General features: G+C 42.1%; 1 protein-coding gene across 1 annotated transcript in view; it reads right to left on the bottom strand.

The window, feature by feature from the left end:
• The window catches only part of LOC128694392 (adenylate cyclase type 2-like), a 164,039-nt gene that overhangs the window by 83,952 nt on the left and 56,602 nt on the right, over window positions 1-23,485 (bottom strand). Inside the window, 9 exon segments of the mRNA XM_070097974.1 lie at window positions 53-226; window positions 6,353-6,491; window positions 10,417-10,566; window positions 13,661-13,797; window positions 15,735-15,879; window positions 18,380-18,528; window positions 20,329-20,454; window positions 20,780-20,938; window positions 22,643-22,870. Coding sequence (XP_069954075.1) covers window positions 53-226; window positions 6,353-6,491; window positions 10,417-10,566; window positions 13,661-13,797; window positions 15,735-15,879; window positions 18,380-18,528; window positions 20,329-20,454; window positions 20,780-20,938; window positions 22,643-22,870 — 1,407 coding nt within the window.

The raw sequence follows: 23,485 nt of genomic DNA, 5'->3' as shown, positions 1-23,485 counted from the left end.
ATGGGAATGTAGTACTCGGGCTTGTTAACTGTAAGAAATCCTGTCGTCTTACCTTCTGGAGGATAGACCCCCTGGTCACTCCCTGTGGATACTGGACACTGCTGGTAATAGTCTTGGTAATGTCTCCCTCGTAGAAGTTGTTCAGCTCTGACAGATCTACCGGCTGAGTGATAGTTGGCTTGACCAACACAGGCTGACAGTAAGACACCTTCCTGTTGCTTGTTATCTGTGGGAAGGAGAGTAATGTTTAGTATGTGTAACTGTGTGTTGGAGGGTGAGGTGGTGTGTTAGAATGTGTGTTAGTGTGTGTTGGAGGGTTTGGTGATGTAACGATGTGTTAAAGGATAGGTGGTATGGTGCAGTGTGTTGTAATGTTTTACACCAGGCTGGACCTGGAAAAGTCTCGGACTTTGCAAACACACACACACACACAAAGATGCAGAACGGCAAAAACCAAGTGTGCTAGGGAATGGAAGAAATATAGAAGGCAAAGGACCCAGGAGAATAAGGAGTGCAGTCGTAGAGCCAGAAATAAATATGCACAGATAAGAAGGGAGGCCCAACGACATTATGAAAACGACATAGCAGCGAAAGCCAAATCTGACCCGAAACTGTTATACAGCCACATCAGGAGGAAAACAACAGTCAAGGACCAGGTAACCAGGCTAAGGAAGGAAGGAGGAGAGGCAACAAGAAATGACCGTGAAGTATGTGAGGAACTCAACAAGAGATTCAAAGAAGTGTTCACAGAGGAGACAGAAGGGGGCTCCAGAAAGACGGAGAGGTGGGGCACACCACCGAGTGCTGGACACAGTACACACAACCGAGGAAGAAGTGAAGAGGCTTCTGAGTGAGCTAGATACCTCAAAGGCAATGGGGCCGGATAACATCTCTCCATGGGTCCTGAGAGAGGGAGCAGAGGCACTATGTGTACCCCTAACAACAATATTCAATACATCTATCGAAACAGGGAGATTGCCTGAGACATGGAAGACAGCAAATGTAGTCCCAATCTTTAAAAAAGGAGACAGACATGAAGCACTAAACTACAGAACAGTGTCACTGACATGTAAAGTATGCAAAGTCATGGAGAAGATTATCAGGAGAAGAGTGGTGGAACACCTAGAAAGGAATGATCTCATCAACAGCAGCCAACATGGTTTTAGGGACGGGAAATCCTGTGTTACAAACCTACTGGAGTTCTATGACATGGTGACAGCAGTGAGACAAGAGAGAGAGGGATGGGTGGATTGCATTTTCTTGGACTGCAAGAAGGCGTTTGACACAGTTCCACACAAGAGATTAGTGCAAAAACTGGAGGACCAAGCAGGGATAACAAGGAAGGCACTACAATGGATCACGGAATACTTGTCAGAAAGACAACAGCAAGTCATGGTACGTGGCGAGGTGTCAGAGTGGGCACCTGTGACCAGCGGGGTCCCACAGGGGTCAGTCCTAGGACCAGTGCTGTTTCTGGCATTTGTGAACGACATGACGGAAGGAATAGACTCCGAAGTGTCCCTGTTTGCAGATGACGTGAAGTTGATGAGAATTCATTCGATCGAAGACCAGGCAGAACTACAAAGGGATCTGGACAGGCTGCAGACCTGGTCCAGCAATTGGCTCCTGGAGTTCAATCCCACCAAGTGCAAAGTCATGAAGATTGGGGATGGGCAAAGTAGACCACAGTCTAGGTGGCCAGAGTCTACAAACCTCACTTAAGGAAAAAGATCTTGGGGTGAATATAACACCAGGCACATCTCCTGAAGCGCACATCAACCAAATAACTGCTGCAGCATATGGGCGCCTAGCAAACCTCAGAACAGCATTCCGACATCTTAATAAGGAATCGTTCAGGACCCTGTACACCGTGTACGTTAGGCCCATATTGGAGTATGCGGCACCAGTTTGAAACCCACACCTAGCCAAGCACGTAAAGAAACTAGAGAAAGTGCAAAGGTTTGCAACAAGACTAGTCCCAGAGCTAAGAGGTATGTCCTACGAGGAGAGGTTAAGGGAAATCAACCTGACGACACTGGAGGACAGGAGAGATAGCGAGGACATGATAACGACATACAAAATACTGAGAGGAATTGACAAGGTGGACAAAGACAGGATGTTCCAGAGATTGGACACAGCAACAAGGGGACACAGTTGGAAGTTGAAGACACAGATGAATCACAGGGATGTTAGGAAGTGTTTCTTCAGCCACAGAGTAGTCAGGAAGTGAAATAGTTTGGGAAGCGATGTAGTGGAGGCAGGATTCATACATAGCTTTAAGCAGAGGTATGATAAAGCTCACGTTTCAGGGAGAGTGACCTAGTAGCGACCAGTGAAGAGGTGGGGCCAGGAGCTAGTACCTGACCCCTGCAACCTCAACTAGGTGAGTACAACTAGGTGAATACACACACACACACATTGTGGAGAAATTTTCTCCAAGAGGGGGTATCAGCCCGTTTCAGCCCTGAGCGACCCGACCCTCTCAGAAAGGGCAATGGTGTCTTTCATCAACACTAATTGATTCCAGATGCGGTACTAGCGTGTGTCTATACCACGTCTTTGCCAGAGACCAGTGTTGCAAATAGTGTGGTTTAATGAGAGAAAATCGATCTCTTACCTTAGCAGGACAATTAAGGAAAATCCTGCTCCCACTTTGTTGTCATGTTAAAGATGTATATTGATGTCTATTCCAAGATTGAGGGAATCGAGCATTCTGCATTGCTTTATGGTGGAAGTTTGGCAAGCAGGCGAAATATGCTTTGTCGGCACTTGTGTGTGTCGGGAAGCAGGGCGCAGGGCACTGTGGCGTCTTCAGATTACTTTAAACCCAGCCATGGGAAACATTAACGCCGGAATAACTAACAAAGAACACTGATCCACGCGTTTTTGTGCATAAAAGAATCTCAACGGACACAGCAGAACAATTACAGAGAAGTGTGATCAGCTTCTTTAGTGATATGACTGTGAACAATAGACAAATCTTGATGAGCAGTGTGTAAACAGCGAGTTTTGCAAATTTCCCGACAGAATGGAAGACAGTGCGACATTCTTCAAAGAGTCTGATAAACATGATGTTGGTTAGATCGGCTGCACAGCGGATATCTAATTCATGCCTTATTTGACGGTACCATCACCCAGTGACCCGCGGGCTTTTGAGCCCAAACCAGTACGTATAACTTCAGCAATCAGTTTCTGAGATATAAGAACATAAGAAAGAAAGAATACTGCAACAGGCCTACTGACCCATGTGGAGCAGGTCCATGACCCCCCCCAGATTAGCCTAATGACCCATCCCCCCGGATTAGCCCAATGACCCACCCAGTCTGGTCACCTCCACTCAAGGATGGAGCACGGCACCAGAAACAGCAGCACAAGCTAGTCAGGTCCAACTCACACACACCCACACCCACTCATGTATTTATCTAACCTATTTTTAAAACTACACAACTTTTTAGCCTGAATAACTGTACTCGGGAGTTTGTTCCACTCATCCACAACTCTATTACCAAACCAGTGCTTTCCTATATCCTTCCTGAATCTGAATTTTTCCAGCTTGAAACCATTGCTGCGAGTCCTGTCTTGGCTGGAAATTTTCAGCACGCTATTTACATCCCCTTTATTTATTCCTGTTTTCCATTTATACACCTCGATCATATCTCCCCTAATTCTACGCCTTTCGAGAGAGTGCAGATTCAGGGCTCTCAGTCTATCCTCATAGGGAAGATTTCTGATACATGGGATCATCTTTGTCATCCTCCTCTGTACGTTTTCCAGAGCATTTATATCCATTCTGTAATACGGTGACCAGAACTGAGCAGCATAGTCTAAATGAGGCCTAACCAAGGATATATAGAGTTGAAGAACAACCTGAGGACTTCTATTATTTATACTTCTAGATATGAAGCCAAGAATTCTGTTAGCTTATTGCGAACACTAATGCACTGTTGTCTTGGTTTTAGATTACTGCTAACCAGAACTCCTAAATCCTTTTCGCAATCAGTAGTAGTATTAAGATCTACATTATTTAGTTTATATGCGGCATGGTTATTTTCCTGTCCAACATTTAGAACTTTGCATTTGTCTATATTAAACTGCATCTGCCACTTCTCCGACCACTGCATCAGACTATTCAAATCATCCTGGATTGCTCTAGTGTCCTCATTAGAATGAATTGGACGGCCTATTTTGGTGTCATCAGCAAATTTGCTTATGTCGCTATTTATTCCCTCATATATGTCGTTTATGTAAATTGTGAACAACAAGGGGCCCAACACCGACCCCTGTGGAACACCGCTTGTGACGTGCCCCCATTCTGATTTCTCCCCATTTATGCAAACTCTCTTCTGCCTATTTGTCAGCCATGCCTCTACCCAGGAAAAAAATTCTCCTCCTATTCCGTGTGCCTTAAGTTTCCTCAATAGCCCCTGGTGTGGAACTCTATCGAAAGCCTTACTGAAGTCCATATACACAATATCATGATCATTACCATGATCTACCTTCTCAAACACCTTAGTGAAAAAAGTTAGTGAATTCGTAAGACAGGAACGCCCCTTTGTAAAACCGTGTTGAGATTCATTAATCAATCTGTGCCTATCAAGATGGCTACGAATTGCTTCGGCAATTACTGATTCCATAAATTTTCCCTCTATGGAGGTAAGGCTTATTGGTCTATAGTTCGGAGCCAAGGACCTGTCACCTGCCTTGTAAATAGGTATTACATTTGCCTTTTTCCACTTATCAGGCACTATGCCAGTTTGTAGTGATATGTTAAAAAGATGAGTCAAAGGTATGCTAAGTTCCTCTTTACATTCCTTTAACACCCTTGCAAACAGTTTATCAGGGCCTTTGGAATTGTTAGGTTATAGTTTCTCTATTTGTCTGAGGACCATGTCACTAGTTACCGCAATCGTGCATAGTTTATTATCCTGTTCTACATAATCTATTATTTCAGGAATGTCGCTAGTATTTTCCTGGGGGAAAACTGAGAGGAAGTAGGTATTGAGAGTTTCACACATATCCTTATCACTGTCAGTGATCTGACCAGAGTTACTCTTAAGTGAGCCAATCTTGTCCCTAATCTTGCTTCTGTATACCTGAAAGAACCCTTTTGGGTTAGTCTTTGAATCCCTTGCGATCTTAGCCTCACAATCCCTTTTTGCTTTTCTTATTCCTTTCTTTATTTTTCTCTTTAATTGAATATATTGATTTCTTAACTTCCCATCCCCTCTTTTGATACGCCTGTATATGCCTTTCTTTTTTCCAATGAGATGTTTTAATCTATTGTTCATCCATTTGGGATCATTTTTGTTAGATCTAATTTCCCTACTCGCAACAAAAGTTGTCTGGGCAGCTAGAACTATGCTCTGAAAAACGTCATATTGGCAACCAAGATCACCTACCTGACCCATAGTCAGGACATCCCAATTTAGCCCACCCAGGTAATTTTTCAGTCCCATGAAGTCGGCCAAGCGAAAATCTGGGACAGAGATTTGATTGCAGTTATCCGGGTAATTCCATGATATATTGAAACTAAGTGATTTGTGATCACTTTCCCCAAGCTCATCATTAACCTCAAGATTATTAATTAGTGAATCTTTGTTGGCAAGAACCAAGTCAAGCAGATTGTTTCCTCTAGTTGGTTCTGTCACAACCTGTTCTAAAAAGCAATCCTGAACCGTATCAAGAAAGTCACTAGACTCAAGATTTCCTGTCATATTGTTCCAATCAATTTGTCTTAAGTTAAAATCTCCCATTATCACAACATTTTCATATCTAGATGCCTTATGAATTTCGTCCCATAACAGCTTACTGCACTCTCTATCAAAGTTTGGGGGCCTATAAATCACACCCAAAATTAATTTGTCACGTCCCTCGAGAAACTGTAGCCAAACATATTCTGTGTTTGATGTTTCTAATCTTATATCATGTCTAAAACAACAATTTAAATTTTCTCTGACATGCATCGCCACTCCACCACCCTTCCTGTTGACCCTATCAGTGTGGAATAGTTTATAACCCTGTATGCTGCATTCAGAAGGCATTTTTCTATCTTTCAGGTTGAACCAGGTCTTTATTATACCAATAATATCTATGCTAAATAACACCCCCTAGGGGTAATTATATTTACAATTAATTGTCCCTTACAGCTTCCGTGGTTGTGGAACAACTGTTTCACATCAAAGGTACCTACAGGTAGAAGGTGCGGTAGGCAGAGACAGCGACAAAGCTAAGTATCCTCATTGTTGATACTAAGTTAATGTTTTGTTCTACAAATCTGACTATAATTTAGTGAGATAATTACACCATACACAAACATACCCATACACAATACACAATACAAAGTTAAATTTACCTTTTTCTTAGGGATGATAAGAAAGGTCTCTATACCCTCCTCCTGCAGAAGTTGATCTTTCTGCTGTGCATCGGTAGGTTCAAACTCGTAGTCGAGGCCAAATAGAAGCTCCCGTGTGTTCTGTGTCACGTGAACTCGACTGTGAAATGATACAGTGACAATAAGAACATGACAGTCTACAATAGTAGGGGTTGAGCTGATTCCTGTATACAGGTCTGTGTCACTCCTCCACTCCGTCAAGACTCTGGTCTGGACAAAGTACTCTAGAGTACACATTATGCGTAAAAATCTGCTTTTCATAACAGTAAGGTCATTTGTTACTACCTAAACCATAATATAACATTCTCTTAGAATTAATCGTGCTTAAATCGTTCTTAAATTCTAAATTTTAATTACACTTCATTAATAATTGCAAAAAAGTGTCTGGAAAAAGCTTGCACTGAAATAAACAGACGTAACTTTTCTCTAAAAATGTACATCTTGCCGTTAATCTGAACTAGCAGCAGAAGAATTAACTCTGATTATTAAACCAGGAGTGTTAGCAACCCAGGATATCCCATGAAAGTCAAGTAGTGAAGCTTTTTTTTTTGACTGGGTCCTTAGGTTCTCGTTTATGATGTAGCAAACAACGGTCGACTAAGTCCTAGGTGCTGCTTTACTGTTATGAGAACAAGATAAGAGACAACAGTGAAGCTGTGCTACAAGACGAGCCAGCAGCGGTACTCCCCTCTCCACCAAAACTCTCCTCACACTTAAACTAATCTCTTATTATTACACCCCCCATTTATTAGTTTCTTGCTTTAAAAGTGCTCCTGCGAATAGCCACAAGACTAATTATTTACCGAATGTCATTCCAATCTATCTAAAAGCCTATTTAGTCTTAGGGGAACAGGAGCAACAAGTGTAAGGAGACTTGCTCTAATCTCTACCCATCCAGGAACCAACTTGGGTCCTTCGGTTGTGAAAAGGTGTTACTATGGTGTCACGAGGCACTTCCCTTTAATGCTAAGCAAAGTGTTGTCACTTTCCTCATCACATCTCAGACATTATTCTGTCACCAAGTTTATTTCCTGGTAATGAATGGTATTTTTTTAAGACAATTTTTATGGAAGACTAAATTCTTTAAGTCCAAGTGTAAAGATACACAATTCATACACAATGTAGGTTTTCTTTCAGTCTTTCTCTCATACATTTTTATTCTGTGCAGTGTGCATTCTCTGCATCTGTACCAGTAAGACATACTTTCACAATTTTTTTTAACACGCCGACCGTCTCCCACCGAGGCAGGTGATCCAAAAAAGAAAGAAACACTTTCACCATCATTCACACATAATCGTTGTCTTTGCAGAGGTGCCCAGGACATGACAGTTTAGATGTCACTCCAAACAGCCAATATTCCAAACCCCTCCTTTAAAGTGCAGGCACTTTACTCCCCACCTCCGGCTAACCGGTTTCCCTGCATCCCGTCACTAAATATTACCCTGCTCATAATCCTACAGCTCATCACGTTCCAAGAAACATTCGTCTCCATTCACTCCTAACACGCTCACACATGCCTGCTGCATGTCCAGGCCCCTTGCACATGAAACCTCTTTTACCCCCTCCCACCATTCTTTACCAGGACGCCCCCTACCCCTCCTCCCTACCAATACAGATTTATACACCCTCCAAGTCATTCTATTTTGCTCCATCCTCTCTAAATGACCAAACTACTTCAATAACCCCTCTTCAGCCCTCTGACTAATACTTTTAGTAACTCCACACCTCCTCCTAATTTTCACACTAAGAATTCCCTACATAATATTTACACCACACATTGCGTTTAGACATGACGCCTCCACTGCCTCCAACCTCCTTCTCGCTGCAGCATTTACAACCCATGCTTCACACCTATTTAAGAGTGTTGGTACTACTATACTCTCGTATATTCCTTTCTCTGCCTCCTTGGATAACGTTTTTTGTCTCCACAGATACCTCAATGCACCACTCACATTTTTTCCTCCATCAATTCTATGGCTGACCTCGTCCTTCATAAACCCATCTGCTGACAAATCTACTCCCAAATATGTGAACACATTAACTTCTTCCATACGTCCTCCCTCCAATGTGATATCCATTTTTTTTTACCTAACTTGTTTGATACCCTCATCACCTTACTCTTATCTGTGTTTACTTTTAACTTTCTTTCTTTACACACCCTCCCAAACTCGTCCACTAACCTTTGTAACTTCTCTTTAGAATTTCCCAAAAGCACAGTATCATCAGCAAAAGCACTTGTAACAACTCCCATTTTGTATGTGATTTCCCATAATTTAATCCCATCCCTCTCCCTAACCCCATCTATATATATATTAAACAACCATGGTGACATTACACATCCCTGTCTAAGACCTACTTCTACCGGGAAGTAGTCTCCCTCTCTTCTACACACCTTAACCTGAGCCTCACTATCCTCATAAAAACTCTTTACAGCATTTAGTAACTTACCACCTATTCCATACACTTGCAACATCTGCCACATTGCTCCCCTATCCACTCTATCATATGCCTTTTCTAAATTCATAAATGCAAGGAAAACATCCCTACCTTTATCTAAATATTGTTCACATATATGCTTCAATGTAAACACTTGATCTACACATCCTCTACCCACTCTAAAACCTCCTTGTTTATCTACAACCCTATTCTCTGTCTTCCCTCTAATTCTATAACCCTACCATGCATTTTACATGGCATACTTAGTAAATGTATTCCCCTATCATTTTTACAATCTCTTTTGTTCGTTTTCCCTTATATAGAGAAATTATACACGCTTGTTGCCAGTCCCTAGGTACCTTTCCTTCTTGCAAACATTTATTAAACAAATGTACCGACCGCTCCAACTCTATATCCCCTGCTTTTAACATTTCTGTCATGATCCCATCAGTTCCAGCTGCCTTACCACCTTTCATTCTACGTAATGCCTCACTCCCCTCCCCCACACTCATATCCTGCTCTTCTTCACTCCTAAGAGATGTTATACCTCCCTGGCCAATGCATGAAATTACTGCCTCCCTCTCTTCATCAACATTTAACAGTTCCTCAAAATATTCCCACCATCTTCCCAATACCTCCAACTCCCCATCTGCTAACTTCCCTATTCTGTTTTTAACTGTCAAATCCATTCTTTCCCTAGGCTTTCTTAACCTGTTTATCTCACTCCAAATTTTTTTCTTATTCTCAGCAAAATTTGTTGACAGTGCCTCTCCCACTCTATCATCTGCTCTCCTTTAACACTCCCTCACCACTCTCTTCACCTTTCTTTTACTCTCTATATACTCCATCCTTCTTATCTCGCTTCTGCTCTGCAAAAAATCTCTCATACACGTCAATAACTCAAATTTATAAATAAAAAGGTTTTAAATTAAAGATATCTTAACTAGGTAATACGTAGATGTGAGGAAACAGATGAAGAATCAGACATTATGCTTCAGAAAATGTATAAATTTCAAACCAAAATAATCATACATGATGCAAATGTTTCTGATAGTCTTATTCCACATGTTAATAACAGGAATATAACTCACCTAACCTTAACTCAATATTCCTTATATTATGACAAACACACATCGCAGGACCAACTTTTCTTAAGACATTGTTCCACTCTGTGTACAGCATAAAGGTTTTGCTTTATAACAAACTGGTCATCTCCCACCGAGGAAGGGTGACCCAATAAAGAAGAAACACTTTCACAATCACTCACTCCATCCTTGCCCGAGGGGCGCCGATAATACAGTTCAACACTGCAAATATCCCCACCCCTCCCCCAGAGTGCAGCCACTATACCTCTCACCTCCAGGACTCAAGTTCGGCTAACCGGATCTCACAAAAAAGTATTTAATTCCTGTACTTCATATCATCAGGACCCAGCAAGGTCCACACACTCACCAGTGGAGACTGACTCCTACCAGGAGCTGCGAAATGGATATGACAACGGTAGTTCCATGTCCCTAAGTCGTAAGTTAATAGTCGAGAATAATAGCTAGAATTTTGATCCATATAAAGTGAGGTAGGTAATTACTCACCCAGCCACTCCTGTCTGCTCCATGTGGTTGGCGATGGTTACATCGTTGCTCCACACATCGAACTGCCATTTACGAACGCCGATGAGGCCTGACAAGACACTACCGCTGTGGATGCCTATCCTCATGTCCACCTGCACACCTCTGTCCTCCCTGCACGGTGATGATAATATAGTGTGAGAGAAACATAAACATAATCTTTGGTCTCACGCAGTTGTGCTCATCTTTTTAACACACCGGCTGTATCCCACCGAGGCAGGGTAACCTAAAGGTTATGTAGATGTTCACTGAACCAAGACTCCATGATGTTGCAGTGTCTTGGTTCAGAGGACATCTACATAACCTTGTATATAGTTTTATTGTCTTCTAGTTATGTCCTAGAATTTGTATTGATAAAGACACTGGATGGAGAAACGTCTACAATTAAAGATACCCAGATGTCGCACTTGTGTCTAATTTTCATCTTGTCGGTACTGTATACCATTCATGTACCTCTTACAGTGTTGCAGTGGTCTCTCACAGAGTACACTATGGTCTCTCACAGTGTACACTATGGTCTCTCACAGTGTACACTATGGTCTCTCACAGTGTACACTATGGTCTCTCACAGTGTACACTATGGTCTCTCACAGTGTACACTATGGTTTCTCACAGTGTACACTATGGTCTCTCACAGTGTACACTATGGTCTCTCACAGTGTACACTATGGTCTCTCACAGTGTACACTATGGTCTCTCATAGTGTACACTATGGTCTCTCATAGTGTACACTATGGTCTCTCACAGTGTACACTATGGTCTCATAGTGTACACTATGGTCTCTCATAGTGTACACTATGGTCTCTCACAGTGTACACTATGGTCTCTCATAGTGTACACTATGGTCTCTCATAGTGTACACTATGGTCTCATAGTGTACACTATGGTCTCTCATAATGTACACTATGGTCTCTCACAGTGTACACTATGGTCTCTCACAGTGTACACTATGGTCTCTCATAGTGTACACTATGGTCTCTCACAGTGTACACTATGGTCTCTCATAGTGTACACTATGGTCTCTCATAGTGTTGCAGTGGTCTCTCATAGTGTTGCAGTGGTCTCTCATAGTGTACACTATGGTCTCTCATAGTATACATTATGGTCTCTCATAGTGTACACTATGGTCTCTCATAGTGTACACTATGGTCTCTCATAGTGTACATTATGGTCTCTCATAGTGTACACTATGGTCTCTCATAGTGTACATTATGGTCTATCATAGTGTACATTATGGTCTCTCATAGTGTACATTATGGTCTCTCATAGTGTACACTATGGTCTCTCATAGTGTACACTATGGTCTCTCATAGTGTACACTATGGTCTCTCATAGTGTACACTATGGTCTCTCATAGTGTACACTATGGTCTCTCATAGTGTACACTATGGTCTCTCATAGTGTACATTATGGTCTCTCATAGTGTACACTATGGTCTCTCATAGTGTACACTATGGTCTCTCATAGTGTACACTATGGTCTCTCATAGTGTACACTATGGTCTCTCATAGTGTACACTATGGTCTCTCATAGTGTACACTATGGTCTCTCATAGTGTACACTATGGTCTCTCATAGTGTACATTATGGTCTCTCATAGTGTACACTATGGTCTCTCATAGTGTCCATTATGGTCTATCATAGTGTACATTATGGTCTCTCATAGTGTACATTATGGTCTCTCATAGTGTACACTATGGTCTCTCATAGTGTACACTATGGTCTCTCATAGTGTACACTATGGTCTCTCATAGTGTACACTATGGTCTCTCATAGTGTACACTATGGTCTCTCATAGTGTACACTATGGTCTCTCATAGTGTACACTATGGTCTCTCATAGTGTACACTATGGTCTCTCATAGTGTACACTATGGTCTCTCATAGTGTACACTATGGTCTCTCATAGTGTACACTATGGTCTCTCATAGTGTACACTATGGTCTCCCATAGTGTACACTATGGTCTCTCATAGTGTACACTATGGTCTCTCATAGTGTACACTATGGTCTCTCATAGTGTACACTATGGTCTCTCATAGTGTACACTATGGTCTCTCATAGTGTACATTATGGTCTCTCATAGTGTACATTATGGTCTCTCATAGTGTACACTATGGTCTCTCATAGTGTACATTATGGTCTCTCATAGTGTACACTATGGTCTCTCATAGTGTACATTATGGTCTCTCATAGTGTACATTATGGTCTCTTATATTGTACACAATGGTCTCTCATAGTGTACACTACGGTCTCTCATAGTGTACACTATGGTCTCTCATAGTGTACATTATGGTCTCTCATAATGGTGAGGTCATGTGTACATTTGTGTGTGTACTTGATACCGTGATAAGTGTTGTTATTGTTGAGGTCATAACAACATAATCTCAAGTTTCTGGTACTGGTTCGGTTATGTCTTTATTGTCTGAAGTCTGTTATTGGCCTCATCCTTTTGTGGTCATATATAAACCATCCTTGAGATCTGTCTCTCTTCAACATTTAAACTGCACTGTACCTCACAAGTTCACGTCCTCTAAATATCAACTATACTATGTAAGGATAGAGTAAACTCTCGTCAAGTTACTCATTCCTCATGTCATCACCGTCAACTCTCACTCAAATTTTCGGCATGTGAATTTTTATTAATGTTTTATTTTTTTATAGAGGTCTTTAAATATCGGTGTAGGCTCATACCTCCACCATTCCTTGGTCTGAGTGACTCACCTGGGTTTAGCGCTTCACATCAATTAAAAAACAATCTTTATATAAATCTCAGTGAATGCTTACTGTCAAATCTGCTGAAGAATATTGATTTAAACAACAAAGGTTAGTTTAATCTCTTAATTTTGTCCATTCAAAGGAGTTCTTTGATGCTATTGAAGTGTTCTCGATCCAAGTAATTGGAATCAACCTGCCTGTTCTCTGATCAAAGGTGTTTACCACCCAAGGCGCTGTAACACCTCTAACAGTTTACAACTATCTTATAAATTCAACAATAATAATAATGGTAATTGTACATATATTTGTTTCAATTATCCTGCTTTAAGTGTTGAATTTATTCCTGTTATTAGATGTATGACAGTACTTACAGTTTGTTAAGACACGTACAAAACGTGAAAACAGTTACTGAAGAGACGTTTCGCTTGCATAACAGGCTTTTCTCGCCTGTTATGCAGGCGAAACGCCTATTCAGTGTCGATATCTACGTTACCTGACGTCTCTGATAATGTCAATCATCTCCAGGCCGACTTTGAGACAGTTGTGGGCGTGGTCAGCGACGAACTCCGGCACTCCTGAGACGCAGTAGTAACAGTCACCCAAGATCTTGATCCGCAGACAGTTATGACTCTGTGAACACCACTGTCATAGTTAGTCCAGAGCTTGCGAGTGATAAATGCAAGGAAAAAAAGTGAAAAAATGGATGAGTTGAAGTGGGAGAGAGAAAAAGAGGGAGAGGGAGAGAGAGAGAGAGAGAGAGAGAGAGAGAGAGAGAGAGAGAGAGAGAGAGAGAGAGAGAGAGAGAGAGAGAGAGAGAGAGAGAGAGAGAGAGAGAGAGAGAGACAGAGAGACAGAGAGACAGAGAGAGAGAGGTAATAAGTCTTTGTCAACAATGTGTGTGTGTGTGTGTGTGTGTGCGTGTGTGTGTGTGTGCGTGTGTCTGTGTGTGTGCGTGTGTGTGCGTGTGTGTCTGTTGTGTCTGTGTGTGTGTGTGTGCGTGTGTGTGTGTGTGTGTGTGTGTGTGTGTGTGTGTGTGTGTGTGTGTGTGTACTCACCTAATTGTGCTCACCTAATTGTGGTTGCAGGGGTCGAGGCTCAGCTCCTGGCCCCGCCTCTTCACTGATCGCTACTAGGTCCTCTCCCTCTTTGCTTCCTGAGATTTATCATACCTCTTCTTAAAACTATGTATGGTTCCTGCCTCCACTACTTCACTTGCTAAGCTATTCCACTTCCTGACGACTCTATGACTGAAGAAATACTTCCTAACATCCTTGTGACTCGTCTGAGTCTTCAGCTTCCAATTGTGACCCCTTGTAACTGTGTCCCCTCTCTAGAACATCCTGTCTCTGTCCACCTTGTCTATTCCCCGCAGTATCTTGTATGTCGTTATCATGTCTCCCCTGACCCTTCTGTCCTCCAGTGTCGTCAGTCCGATTTCCCTCAACCTTTCCTCGTACGACATTCCCCTGAGCTCTGGAACTAGCCTTGTTGCAAACCTTTGTACTTTCTCTAACTTCTTGACGTGGCTGACCAGGTGTGGGTTCTAGACTGGTGGTGCATACTCCAGTATGGGCCTAACATACACAGTGTACAGTGTCTTGAACGATTCCTTATTAAGGTATCGGAAAGCTATTCTCAGGTTTGCCAGGCGCCCGTATGCTGCAGCAGTTATTTGGTTGATGTGTGCCTCCGGTGACGTGCTCGGTGTTATGGTCACCCCAAGATCTTTCTCCTTGAGTGAGGTCTGTAGTCTTTGTCCACCTAGCCTATACTCTGTCTGCGGTCTTCTTTGCCCTTCCCCAATCTTCATGACTTTGCATTGGCATGGTTAAACTCAAGGAACCAGTTGCTGGACCAGGCTTGTAGCCTGTCCAGGTCTCTTTGTAGTCCTGCCTCATCCTCATCCGATTTTATTTTTCTCATTAACTTCACATCGTGTGTGTGTGTGTGTGTGTGTGTGTGTGTGTGTGTGTGTGTGTGTGTGTGTGCGTGCGTGTGTGTGTGTGTGTGTGTGTGTGTGTGTGTGTGTGTGTGTGTGTGTGTGTGTGTGTGTGTGCGCGCGCGTACGTGTGTGTGTGATTCCTACTAAATCTTTTATTGTTTACCTGATGTACATGAGTCATGATCCTGTGAGACCCTGAAGAACATAATATTTGATCCCGTCAGACCATGGTAAGCATGAACCCTGAACCTGCAAGATCATGCAGAATATGACCTGAATAACCTGAACCTTGAATCTCTCTGACTTTAAGAACATAAGGCTTGATGATGTCAGACCTTAAAGAACATGAGCTTTGATGTCAGCCCCTGAAGGGTATAAGCCGTGATGTCAGATCCTGAAGATCCTTAATATGTTCAGACCCTGAAGAACATGAGCCCTGATCCCAACAAGCAAGTGATGTTGAGAGCGTGGCGGTGTTCTTAATGTTTTGAGCTTGGCGACTGGGGAACCTCCATTCAAAGAACACATAGGACTCTTGACCCGAAGAATTTGAGCTACCTTTCCCCCATCCTCAGATCAAGGCTTCGGGGTCTGCGCTTTCCCGTGAATATAGTGAAGGACTTACCTCGACAGCGTCGTCGAATTTGCCAAAGAGATCGTTGAGCATCTCAACCAGGTCTTTCTCGCTGAGTTTGGTGGTCAAAGGAGTGAAGTTGACAATGTCAGCATACAGGATTGATACCATCTTGTGCCGGGTAATGTACAGGTTTCTGCAGCGGAAAGGGACAACTGTAAGGTATCTAATTACTTACTGGAGATTACTGTCTTAAAATAGCCTTATCTTATCTATTTTTGGACCTCTGTATAAGATAGAGTGTGTGTGTGTGTGTCTGTGCACGCACCTAACTGCACTCACCTAATTGTGGTTACAAAGGTCGATTCAGAGCTCCTGGCCCCTGCCTCTTCGCTGGTCGCTACTAGGGCCACTCTCTCCCTGCTCCATGAGCTTTATCATACCTCTTCTTAAAGCTATGTATGGATTCTGCCTCCACTATATCACTCTTCAGACTATTTCACTTCCTGACAATTCTATGACTGAAGAAATACTCCCTAACATCCCTGTGACTCATCTGAATCTTCAGGTTCCAACTGTGACCCTGTCTTGCTGTGACACATCTGTGGAACATTCTGTCCCTATCCACCTTGTCAATTCCCCTCAGTATTTATATGTAGTTATCATGTCCCCCCCTCTCTCTCCTATAATCCAATGCTGTCAGGTCGATTTCCATTAACCTCTCCTCGTAGGACATGCCCCGTAGCTCCGGGACTAGTCTTGTTGCTAACCTTTGCACTTTCGCTAATTTCCTTACGTTCTTGGCTAGGTGTGGGTTCCAAACGGGTGCTACATACTGCAATATAGGCCTGACATACACGGTGTACAGGGTCCTGAGCGATTCCTTATTGAGATGTCAGAATGCTATTCTTAGGTTTGCTAGGCGCCCATATGCTGCAGCAGTTATTTGGTTGATGTGCGGCTCAAATGTGCCCCCGGTGTTACACTCACCCTAAGATCCTTTTCCTTGAGTGAGGGTTGCAGTTTCTGGCCTCCTAGACTGTACTCCGTCTATGGTCTCCTTTGCCTTTTCCCAATCTTCATGACCTTGCACTTGGTAGGATTGAATTCCAGGAGCCAGTTTCTGGACCAGGCCTGCAACCTGTCTAGATCCCTTTGTAGTTCTGCCTGGTCTTCGTCCGATTGAATTCTTCTCATCAACTTCACATTATCTGCAAACAGGAACACTTCTGAGTCTATTCCTTCCACCATGTCGTTCACATATACCAGAAACAGCACCCATCCTAGGACTGACCCTGTGGAACCCTGCTCGTCACAGGCGCCCACTTTGACACCTTGTCACGTACCACGGCTCACTGTTGCCTCCCTGTCAGGTATTCTCTGATCCATTGCAGTGCCCTTCCTGTTATGTGTGCCTGATCCTCTAGCTTTTCCGCTAATCTCTTGCGAGGAACTGTGTCGAAGGCCTTCTTGTAATCCAAGAAAATGCAATCTACCCACCCCTCCCTCTCGTGTCTTACTTCGGTTACCTTGTCATAAAACTCCAGTAGGTTTGTGACACAGGATTTTCCTTCCCTGAATCCGTGCTGGTTTCGTTTATAAGCTTGTTCCGTTCTAAGTGCTCCACCACTCTCCTCCGGATAATTTTTTCCATGACTTTGCATACCATATACGTCAGTGACACTGGTCTGTAGTTCAATGCCTCGTGTCTGTCTCCTTTCTTAAAAATGGGGACTACATTTACCCAGTTTCAATGGATGTGTTGAAAATTGTTAGTGGCACACACAGCGGCTCTGCTCCCTCTCTAAGGACACATGGAGAGATATTGTCCGGTCTCACTGCCTTTAAGGTATCAAGTTCACTTAGCAGCATCTTCACTTCCTCCTTGGTTGTGTGTATTTCTTCCGACACTTGTTGGTGTACCATCCTATTCTGACTTCTCGGAGTCCTTCCTGTCTCCATTGTAAATTTTCCTTAAATTTCATGTTGAGCAACACAAGTTCTAAACTCTGGACCAACAAGAGGTGAGGACTCACAGTAATTAAGAACATAAGAACATAAGAAATAAGAAACACTGCAACAGGCCTACTGGCCCATGCGAGGCAGCTCCAATTCTCCCACCGGCTTAAGCCAATGCCTTGACCTAGTGAGGTCGGACAGGTCACTTAAGGGAAGAGCAGTGCATCCGACCTAGTAGCACATGCTAGTCAGGTCCAACTCACACCCATCCACACCCACTCATGTATTTATCCAACCTATTTTTAAAACTACACAACGTCTTAGCGTCTGTGACGGTACTCGGGAGTTTGTTCCACTCATCCACAACTCTATTACCAAACCAGTGCTTTCCTATATCCTTCCTGAATCTGAATTTTTCCAAATTAAAGCCATTGCTGCGAGTCCTATGTTAGATATTTTTAGCACGCTATTTACATCCCCTTTTTAATTCCTGTTTTCCAATTAAACATCTCAATCATATCCCCTCCCCCTAATTCTCGCCTTTCTAGGTGAAGGTGAGGACTCATGATGCTTACGGGATGGTGAGGACTCATGATACTTGCAGGAAAGTGAGGACTCATGGTACTTACGGGAAAGTGAGGACTCATGGTACTTACGGGAAAGTGAGGACTCATGATACTTACGGGAAAGTGAGGACTCATGGTACTTACGGGAAAGTGAGGACTCATGGTACTTACGGGAAGGGGTTCTTCTTGGTAATGGGGCTGACTGTGGTGTTCTGAGACTTCAAAATTGACTCACGGAAGGCAGCCTTAACTTGCTGCATAATGTTCTTTGGCAGCACACTCAACAGAAGATTTTCTTCCTGCTGTTTCTCTGCGTCTAGCTGTCACAGTGAAGGGGGCACGTTGATGAGGGAACGGTGATGCAGTCAAGGTGGTGAGAGCACGGTGATGCAGTCAAGGTGGTGAGAGCACGGTGATGCAGTCAAGGTGGTGACAGCACGGTGATGCAGTCAAGGTGGTGAGAGCACGGTGATGCAGTCAAGGTGGTGAGAGCACGGTGATGCAGTCAAGGTGGTGAGAGCACGGTGATGCAACCACGGCGTAGAGAAGAAAATACATTAGCATATGTGATTCCATATAAACGTATAAAATCACAGGACAAACAGTGCTACAACAGTTTAATTTAATCAGTGGTGAAACAAATGTTAGGGTAAGACAATGTTAGGGTAAGACAATGTTAGGGTAAGACAATTATATTCTTAAGCTATTTTGATAAATCTGTAGTATGAATATTAATAAATTTATGTTTCATTGATTCGTAACAAAACTTTATTTAGCATTCCATTTTAAACATAATTCAATGGAATTCGTGTAGGCTGTCGAGTATAACCGTCAGTAACTGCTGTAAAATTCTGGATTGCTCTGAAGATCTTTCAAAATTATTTGTAAGTTGACAGAGGAGTTAATCTTTGTAATCTTCCTTTACCTTGAGAAATTCTTGAATAAATTGTAATTTGTTTCAAAGGAAAGATGTACTCTACACTTTAGTTACAGGCAGGGGAGAGAGGGAGGGAGTGGCAACCAGTACAAGAGTACCCTCTGCTTACTTGCCCAAATCCCAAGGAAAATTAATTCTGATTACTGATGACAAAAAATATTCCCGTGGGAAAATTCCAGCATTAGAACGCTTTCATAGCATATTAGATTGATATAAATCCTATTTACACTGAAGTTTTAAAAGTGGGCAAATATATTGTAATCTTACATGTGGCAGTGGAATTTAATTGTTACCCAATGATTCTCCTTTCGGAGTTAGCAACGTTCGTGTTCACCTGTCTTGCTGGGCTGATACCTGAAGATATTAAGCTGTTCTCATTACGTGCCTTAAAGACAAAACAGGTCCATCACTATTGGTAATACCCCTGGCCGTCTCATTGCCAAAGTAGGAGTGAACAATATTTGCAGAGAAGCTGCCAGTTTGTTTCAGCTGAACCAACTTGACTTCGCAATCTCTCAGGCACTGAAGCAGCTTATGCACCATGGGGTTACATCAGGGATTTTCCGATCATAAGGCCATTGTTAAACTAGACTTCAGGAATACTTTTTAACCTAGTGAAGAGAGACGTGCCCTTTCCAGCAATTCATGATAATTTTCTTAGTCTTTTACCGTTTGTTTTTTTGTTGTTGTTAATTACAGCAAAAAATCTATTTTGCTGTTTGGAAAGCAGAAATCGCCTCGCCAGAGGGTGTCGAGCAGGAAGACTTCCTTGCCCTATTGTTCTTCTGCCAGCCTGAGCAGTCAACACATTACCTGGTGGCAAGATGATGGAACTCTGGCAGGTAGAGAAGGGTTCCTGGCAGTATACCTAATTATGGTGAAGTCACCAGAAGAGCGCTTTGGGACTAACTCAGCAACCCAAGAAATAATTACTTCTGTTAGAATGATCCTACCAGAAGCCTCAACAACCATATCCCATCCCCACCTCCCTCATCCAAGACTCGTACTGCAAGCATTAAGAAACCTTTCATTGAGACGTCTTTCTACTGCCACAACTGGCATGATTTTCCCCTCATGCTGTTACAGCATGACACTGGGGATACTGCAGTTATCACTGGCTATTAGAAAAAAAAATAAAGAAAGAGAGAGAGAGAGAGAGAGAGAGAGAGAGTGGAAGTACTACCTTAAGTTTAGACTCGAGGTTTCCACGCTTGTCGAGGAAGGCTCTGCGGAAGGCAACCTCGCTCATGAAGCGCCAGTAGACGCCCACGAGGTTCACACACACCACCACCATCACCTCCACACACATCTAATAATGCAATATTATTATTATTATTATTATTATTATTATTATTATTATTATTATTATTATTATTATTATTATTATTATTATTATTATTATTATTATTATTATTATTTGAATGATTTGATTAAAGGTACATAATACCACAGTATGCTGAACATGAGAAACGTTCCGCCTGCATAGGTGACTTTATCAAGTGATAAAGCCTGCTGTGCAGGCGAAACGTTGTTGTAATAATGATACCTAAGTGTTGCACAATGTCATAGTGAGATCAATTTATTATGTACATTTATGAATATAGGGGAGGGGGGGGAGAGCAGTGTGTGCTTACCCTGGTGATAACGTAGAGGGTGTTGGAACTACTAATGGCATAGCAGCCCAGTGCCAGGTAGCCTAGAGTTAGTAGCACAGCCATCAGTATCACCTGCCATTTTCGGGGAATGGGCAGGAACACGTATATTACCAGCAGCAAGTACACCATGTTTCCAAACTGAAAGAGGAGCCGTCAGTGACCGTAGAAACCCAGTGAGAAGAAATAAAGACCAATATACACAAAGTGAGGGCTGTGTCATGTGTGTATGTGTGTGTGTGTGTATGTGTGTGTGTGTGTGTGTGTGTGTGTGTGTGTGTGTGTGTGTGTGTGTGAGTGTGTGTGTGTGTGTGTGTGTGTGTGGACTTACATGGTTGCAATCATCTAGTTGTGGTTGCAGGGGTTGATTCATAGCTCCTGGCCCAGTCTCTTCGCTGGTGTGTGTTTTTACGTTTATGTATATATGTGGTGTGTGTTTTTATATTTGTGTGTGTGTGTACCTATATAGTATTTTCACTTTTATTTAGCTCAAGGAGCCATTTTGCAGCTTATCTTTAGATTTATTCGTTTGATTTATTCAGTATTGTGTTACATTTGGTGATGAATGATAGATGGCATTACATTTTTTGGTAAAAGTGAGATGGTGTTATATTTAGGGGAGAAGTGTGATAAGGTTACAACAGATATCAGTTACTAATGTTCATCTAAGTCAGTGGTTCCCAAACTGGGGGTAAATTACCCCCTGGGGGTAATTTAACCATTTTTGGGGGGTAATGGAGGGGTGACAGAAAAAAAGTTATGAATTCTGAAAATCAAGAAAACAATGCGGTACCCGGTATGAGGATTATTGTTAACTTTGTCTTAGTATATAAAGTTGTAAAGTAAACCTATTATAAGTAAGTAATAAAGTTAAACCAAATAACAATAAACATCAAAAACTAATATACAGTATTAGAAAAGAAGAAATATATAGCTAAGTGTGTGGAAACCCAAAAGTATTTTGACTAGTATGCTTCAGGACAAAAATCACTCAGTAGCCCAGATCGACCTGTCCAGTACGCGTCACTCACTTCCTGAGGCTGCCTCTATTTCACACTGTCAGTTTATCTGTGAGCATCAGCCGAGGTAGACATAAGCTGGTATGTATGTGTACTGCCCTGTGCAGTATATAGCTAGTATTTACCCACTGTTACTGTGAATTTGTAGCTATTATTAATTTTATATATAATGTATGTGTGGTTCTTACGTTTTCAATGGTTTTGCTAGGATTAGCAGAGTATGCGAGGCTGTATACGTTCACGTTTAGCCATATATATCAATAATAACAACATTTTGTGAAAGGGGTAACATGCTTTATGTGGCATGTTAAACTGGGTAACAAGCTGAAAAAGTTTGAGAACCACTGATCTAAGTAATCAATACACACACAGTTCTCACTACAGATTGTGCCAACCAAAGGGCGATACTTTTTATTTGAAAAAGGAAAATTTCAGCGGTTGAAAATATTCAGTTGTTGAAAAAAATAATGTAAATAATGGAAATAAACGCAAATAACCCGCACATAGAAGAGATGAGCTTACGACAACGTTTCGGTCCAGTGTGACTTTGTAAATGGTCCAAGTCGGACCGAAACGTCGTCGTAAACTCCTCTCTTCTATGTGCGGGTTATTTGTGTATCGTTTCAGTCACGGTATTGTGCCTTTTTTTGTTATTTATGGAAATGAACATGGGAGAGTGACTATAAATATTTGCAACTGCCATGGACAACGTAAGAAAGAACATGCTAGGATGCAATTTAATCTCACCTTCGAACACCAAACCTTATTAGTGAAAACCACACCACGTCAACCAACACAAAACTCTCTCAATGATCATTAAACCCACCTTGACAACCGTGTGTTGACCGCCGCTGACATCGTTGTCATGGTAGTAGAAGGTCAGAGCAAAGTCGGTGGCGAAGACAGTGACGACTACCAAGCCGGACATGACTATGTGCAGGCTGGGGAACTGACGGAAAGTTTTCTCACTATAGACGTACACCAGCATTACTAAGGACACCATTATAATGGCTCCGTGACCCGTCGCTTCCGGCACCACCTCTTCCAAGGGGGACTGAGGGAACAAACAGGTACTGGGTTACATATAAGGAACAATAAAACATAAGTAAACACGTGACATCCAGTGACAAATACAAAACATTATATAGCAGAACTTTACAGACGCTCCCTACAAGACATTAACTTCTCCGAGGCTAAGAGACTCCATACAGTCATGCAAAATATTTTTCATATCTTTGAAACTGTACCATTTACTAATTAGCAACCGTTCTGTACATATTACTGTAAGTTGATTGCATAAAAAAACTACTTAATCGTCTATGTCTAATTTTTAAGTGGTCTTTAAGCATTAGGATTAGTTTACCCGTAATACATTGCATACTAGAGACTCCTTAGTGCCTAATAATGTTTTATTACATGTATTCTAAATTATTTTTGTACCGCATAAACAAATAAAAATTTGTATTTGTTTTCACATGTATTACAGTTCATTTCTATTCTCCCTCAACACGAGAAAATCTCCTTTTTATTTTAAATAAACCTTTATATATACGTCAAGCTAGTTTTTCACACGACATACACGTACCTTCCTCGGTATCTTGACATATCAAGATTATAACTGAAGTCAGACTGCGCAGTAAGTTACATTCTCTTAAAACACGTCTAAACA

The sequence above is a fragment of the Cherax quadricarinatus genome, chromosome 60 (genome assembly GCF_038502225.1).
Source record: "Cherax quadricarinatus isolate ZL_2023a chromosome 60, ASM3850222v1, whole genome shotgun sequence".
Taxonomy (NCBI): domain Eukaryota; kingdom Metazoa; phylum Arthropoda; class Malacostraca; order Decapoda; family Parastacidae; genus Cherax; species Cherax quadricarinatus.
This window is presented reverse-complemented; position numbering and strand designations above follow the sequence as displayed.